At 38.8% G+C, this 6,662-nt stretch overlaps 1 protein-coding gene across 1 annotated transcript in view; it reads left to right on the forward strand.

Moving 5' to 3' along the window:
• Positions 1 to 5,183: 5,183 nt before the first annotated feature.
• The window catches only part of LOC118424342, a 7,067-nt gene continuing 5,588 nt past the window's right edge, over positions 5,184 to 6,662 (forward strand). The window contains exons 1-2 of the mRNA XM_035832891.1: positions 5,184 to 5,348; positions 5,749 to 5,862. Coding sequence (XP_035688784.1) covers positions 5,184 to 5,348; positions 5,749 to 5,862 — 279 coding nt within the window. The remainder of the gene's footprint in view (positions 5,349 to 5,748; positions 5,863 to 6,662) is intronic.

Genomic DNA, 6,662 nt, shown 5'->3' on the forward strand with positions numbered 1-6,662 from the left:
GCAACCTCCAGATGCGTACGTGTGTGTGATAACAAGGAGTGCACCCGCAGATACAGTTCATCTTATCTGTGTCTTATCCTCTTTGTATGAAGAAATGGTCAAGATGTGTAGGTGTGAGCGATGGTGCTACTGAAGACGGGACACCAAAGACGTGTTCTCAAACGTGATTTCGCTGTATTGTTTGGATGGGCTGTGGGGAGGGTAACGGTTTATACCTATAGCTTGACGCGTTCCTTAAAGAGGTTTTCTCCTGAGCAAATCTTGCTTAAGTTTTCTGGTAGGAAGGTCAGAAAAATCTATTTTTAAAAGATTTGGTCGCCTCTCACTTTTCTCCCCAAACAGTCCCGACTATTCTAGCTTTGCAATGGGGGGCAAAGACTTGAGTTTCGAAATTTAGGTTAGATGTGTTGGAAGTGGTTGGATTTATTTTCATGGATTCACCATGTGTTTAAATGGAAAGTTCATTTAATAGTGCACTTGTCTAATAAGCGGAATACGACTTTTACAGAAACTACGTTGTTTTTAATTATTAAGAGCAAATGTCTGTAAGGATCAAACAATGGTGGCAAAGGTCAAAAAATCGATTTGGCTCATATTTTGCACAATGATAGTACTTGGTCCACAATCCCTCAAAATAGCTTTCTTTTAGATCAAAACTCCTTGTTGCCATGGTAACGGGCCAACAAAGATTTCTGGCCATTTTCCCCAATTTCCGCATCTCAAAAACACGGAAATTGGCATACTTTACGGCATTGTCACTCCAACACCTTTTATTGTATCGTCAAAACATAACAAGATCTGAATAGACCAATATTTTGGCTTTTTAGAAATTGTTGTGACATTTCCAACGAGATAAAATTGAGTTCTTGGGCAGCATCAAAACAATACAATGTTTCAAGCTTCAAAATAACGTAATTTTTGGCCCAACTTTGTAACGCCATAAGTGCCGAGCTGGTAAATTTTTTGACTTGAAACTTTTGTACCCTGTATAGATGATTGATATATCTATCAAATGCATTGTTGCAAATTTTTGGGTCTTGTTTGGTTGTCACGTGGTCGTCCTCAAAAGTAGGCCAGTTTTTGCATTTGACGAAAATTGTGAATTTTAGCCATGTTCAAAGTACTACATGTGACAAAATGAAACAGAATTCTAGCTCAACTTCTTGTCAAAGAGAGATCTATGTATTGTCTATGTAATAAATGCTTGAAGAGTTTTAGATCGTGACGTTTAGTCACGTGGTTGTCCCTGGAAGTAGGCCGCTTTTTTGCGTTTGGCAAAATTTGAATTTTACCCATGTTCAAAGGGTTTTCTGTGACAAAGTGAATTTGAATTCTGATTCAACTTCTTGTCAAAGGGAAACCTAGGTATTGCCTATCTAATAAATAATTTTAGAGTTTTGAGTGATAAAATGTAGTCCAGTGGTTGTCCCTGAAAGCAGGTCATTCTTTGCATTTGGCGAAAATTGTAAATTTTGGCCATGTTCAAAGTACTCTACGTGTAAAAAGAAGTCTAACTCAACTTCTTATCAAAGGTAAATGTAGACAACGCCTATATAATAAATGTTTTTAGAGTTTCAGATTGTGACACGTAGCTGTCCCTGAAAGTAGGTCACTTTAGATGAAAATTGTAAACTTTAGCTGCATCCGAAGTACAATACTTAGCAAAGTGGAATAGAATTATGATGAAACGTTTTGTCAAATGTAGCTGTAGGTATTGGCTGTCAAACAATTAATTGTAGAGGTTTGGATCTTGGCGTTGGTTGTCCTCACTGGTTGGTTGGCGTTGGTTGACGTCCCCATTTTCAGATGTTTATGTTTTACTCCTAGAATTAAAGATAACGTTTTTACCTTCGCCAAAAAGGTTATGTTTTGGGTAGCGTTGGATGTATGTTTGGAGAAGACCAGAATAACTCAAGAACGCCTAAATGGATTGTATTGATATTCGGTATGTGGGTATGAGACTTGGAAACGAATAGATGTGGGGCCGCCTAGCTGCCTGTTAAGGTACTGCAAAGGAATTTCCGGGCTTGATATGTCGAGTTCTGAACCTGCTGCGGCTATGATTTTTTTAGTGGTAGACAGGTCTTGATGCCGAGAGTAAGTGTCTGTATCTGTATCTGTATCTATATAGCCGGTATAACCGCCGTTCGTCGTAACACACCAGCTTCTCAGGCACGCGGCGCGGCAGCAGCTGGTTATATTACACCGAACGACTCTTTACACCTAACTTTTGCACATCTATCTGCAAGCGTTCTTTAAAACTACCCAGAGAAGGTGCCCCTACTGTACTTGGTGATAACAAATTCCACTCTACGATAGTTCTGGGAAAGTACGAATTTTTGAACACATCAATCCTAGGTTGGTATTTGAATGCATGACTGTTTCTTGTTCTTTTTTGAGCTGGGATTAGATACTTATCAGTTTGTACGCCCACCAGTTTATTGGTCATTTTGTACATCATGGAAAGTCTGGACATTTTCCTTCTATCTTCAAGTGACATCCAGTGACACAAATGGTGTAGGTTTATGCCTCCTAGCGGCTTGTTTTGAAACTGCAGGACAGGTTTAGTGTAAGACTTTGAAAGAGAATAACTCAAGCTTTGAAAGAGAATAACTCAAGAAGGGGTTGACGGATTGTCATGAATTTTGGTATGTAGATAGCTTAAGAGATGCTTCATATAAATACACATTTACTATACAAATCGGAATCTAATTTTGCTTAAATAATGAGGAGAACAATTAAACACGCCCAGTTCCATTATAGGACCATTAGAAAGTGGCAAATGTAACTGAAATAGGAAAGAATATTGATCGATGTATATCATGCAAAATAAAGACCTAATTTGCATAATTGATTAGAAATGCTCTGATGTCATTAAATGACGAGAACGTCTTACTGGTAGCATTTGGAAGTTATATACAGGTGAACATTATTGTTGAACATTAGTTATGCAAATGAGGTCCTTACATGCATAAATTATTACAAAATGCGATGAAAATCTTTTTAACATAGATTGTTTACATCTGTTATTCGGTGGAGATAAACAAGTAATAGAATCTATGCAAATGAAAATCTTATTTGCATAATTAATGACCAAAACAAATAATACAGTAGTTGTAAAGGGTAGAATTATTTGGCGAATGTATGGGGACGTGGAACTCTAGTATATATTATTTATTTGGTTTTGAAAGATCTGAAACGTAATAAACTGTACTTGAAGTGTTCTTATTCAGGCTTAGAGAAATGCTGTTAGAAGACTCTGATACTTTGGAGCAGATGACTTTTGGAAAGTTTGTTTTTGCTAACATTTTACAATGTGCAAATTTCAAACGTTTAACGATGTCAATGAGTATTGGATTGGCATTACAATGACTGATACTGAATTGAATACAGTGTTTGATCAAAGATTAGTGTTGCATGGCCTCTGTGTCTTTTAAAGTAGTGATATGCAATACATAATATGAAATATTCTTTCAGCTACGTTCTATAATGCGTATCTAAAGGGACGCCCTAGAATTCATTTAATAGATCTAGATATGGCCTACTTTCGAATTCAGGGACAACTATGTGACTAAAAATCACTAGTTGAAACTCTTCAAGCATTTCTTAGTTAGGCGATACATAGATCTTTCTTTGACGAGAAGTTGAATCAGTATTCTAATTTGTCATGTAGAGTACTTTGAAAATGGCTAGAATTCACAATTTTCGCCAAATGCAAAAATTGACCTACTTTCAGGGACAACCACGTGACTGCATTTCATGACTCAAAACTCTGCAATCATTTATTAGATAGGCAATACCTAGGTCTCTCTTTGAAATGAAGTTGAATCAGAATTTGAATTCAATTTGTCACAGAAAACACTTTGAACATGGCTAAAATTCACAATTTTTGCCAAATGCAAAAAAGTGACCTACTTTTAGGGACAACCACTGGACTACATTTTATGATTAATTCTGAAAAATCTGAAATCATTTATTAGATAGGCAATACCTAGGTTTCCCTTTGACAAGAAGTTGAATCAGAATTCAAATTCACTTTGTCACAGAAAACCCTTAGAACATGGGTAAAATTCAAATTTTGCCAAACGCAAAAAAGCGGCCTACTTCCAGGGACAACCACGTGACTAAACGTCCCGATCTAAAACTCTTTAAGCATTTATTACATAGACAATACATAGATCTCTCTTTGACAAGAATTTGAGTTAGAATTCTGTTTCCTTTTGTCACATGTAGTACTTTGAACATGGCTAAAATTCACAATTTTCGTCAAACGCAAAAACTGGCCAACTTTTGAGGACGACCACGTGACAACCAAACAAGACCCCAAAATTTGCAACAATGCATTTGATAGATATATCAATCATCTATACAGGGTACAAGTTTCAAGTCAAAAAAATTACCGGCTCGGCACTTATAGCGTTACAAAGTTGGGCCAAAAATTACGTTATTTTGAAGCTTGAAACATTGTATTGTTTTGATGCTGCCCAAGATCTCAATTTTATCTCGTTGGAAATGTCACAGCAATTTCTAAAAAGCCAAAATGTTGGTCTATTCAGATCTTGTTATGTTTTGACGATACAATAAAAGGTGTTGGAGTGACAATGCCGTAAAGTATGCCGATTTCCGTGTTTTTGAGATGCGGAAATTGGGGAAAATGGCCAGAAATCTTTGTTGGCCCGTTACCATGGCAACAAGGAGTTTTGACCTAAAAGAAAGCTATTTTGAGGGGTTTTGGACCAAGTACTATCATTGTGCAAAATATGAGCCAAATCGATTTTTTGACCTTTGCCACCATTGTTTGATCCTTACAGACATTTGCTCTTAAAATGTGGGTAACCGCTCGTACATTTTGCCGCAGGTGTTTAACCAAATGTTGGTCTTCTGTGATTTTAGATAAGGCCCAAATTCGTCGTGCGATCATAAACGTATTGTGGGGATTATTGTGAGAGTCGTTCATATGTACTGCATTGTATTGTATTGTATTGTATTGTATTGTAGCAGAAAGACTGTCCCAGATCCCTGCCGACGGCTGGTTCTTTTATCTACTACTTGAAAATTCTACGACTTCAAAATCTCACGACGGCCTACGACAAATTCATGTACTTTTAACATCAACGGATGGCTTTCAAAGAGAACCCGTACAAAATAGATAGAGAAACACTTTGGTTGAACAGATTATATTCATGTATTTTCTACCCTCTACAGTGAGCGATGAGTGGAAGCAGGTCGCGACTCACGAGAATGGCCTACCCTACAACCCACTGGGCTCGCCCATGTTCGTGGCACCACGTCCGACCGACCAACATGCCATCAACCTCATGTGCAGCTTCATCCAGGAAAAACCTTTGGTACGGATCAAATGCATGAAATTCTATCTTTAAGTACACCATTAAGCATGCGTAAAGCTTCTTTTTCTTCTCTCGTGTCACTCGGAAACATGTTTGGGAAAATTAACCTTTACGCATACCTAAAGGTATTTGTATGCGTAAAATATGGGTGCCCTGCCGTGCCAAAAAATAGCCCGGTGGCCACCAGGTGTCCACAGGACCATTTGTTTGAAGTTCTACAGTGCACAAAACAGCCCGTAATCTACCCGGATAGGGTGACAGTGGCATTACTTTAGTTAGTTCTGACACACAATCAATGCTTATTATGAGGGCATCATTTGTGACGGATCAACATCACTGCTTGTGATAAGAATCATGTGTCATCCGTTGTATCTTGTCCTTTCTCCGGTATGTGCATAAGCTGCCGAATGTCGAACATGACGATGAGGACGTGACCACGCCCAACTGGGATCGTCTGTACGCTGACCGCTCCGAGGACGTGAACGAGTGTTGTGAGAAGGAAGGAGATGAGCAGGTTCGCACCAATGTTTATACTCATCTCCAGGAGTCACTGTGCACGTGCCTAAGCGTTTGCACGAACCTTATGAAATTCGTACGAATCACTATGCGAAAACGTACGAATCTTATAAAAACCGCATGAATTACTATGCTACACCGTACGAACTTATGTAATACGCACTAATCACTATGTGACACGCACGAATCTTATGTGAAACTGTCGCACGAACCTTATGCAAACCGGCCAACCACTGCCTGGATCACGTGACAGACGGAGCGGGATATTCAAGATGGCGGCCTCGATCTTCAGCGAATTGAAAGTGTCATGACATAAGTCATAAGATTCGTACGAATTTCATAAGGTTCGTGCAAATGCTTAGGCACCCCTGATGTCGACTTTTCTATCACTTCTTTTATATTGCGGGATCGCATGCATTGGCCGCTAAGTTAACTGTCAGTGAATTTCCTTTTGTTCATTTAGACCCTTATAGTGCCTGGTAGTAACGCAGAGCAGCAAGTTCTTCTGCTGTTTCAGTGGCCGAGTGACTATATATTTACAGGGAAGGGTTACTTTCTACATGTAACGTGCTCGTTGTACCTCTTCGAACACGGGACAAATATAGAATCCTGTAGTAGATTCGACTCTCTGCCCTGTGTCTGACGGTGTACATTTCCATTTCAAACATTTGAAATTAGCCTCCACACGCCCATAAATTTGTAATCACAACCATCACACGTGGGCGATACAAAACAAATACTGTGTGTATCCAGGGCCTGCATAAAAGCCAGGGCTAGCACTGATCGAGAAAAAGATCG

The sequence above is a fragment of the Branchiostoma floridae genome, chromosome 10 (assembly GCF_000003815.2).
Source record: "Branchiostoma floridae strain S238N-H82 chromosome 10, Bfl_VNyyK, whole genome shotgun sequence".
Classification (NCBI taxonomy): Eukaryota; Metazoa; Chordata; class Leptocardii; order Amphioxiformes; family Branchiostomatidae; genus Branchiostoma; species Branchiostoma floridae.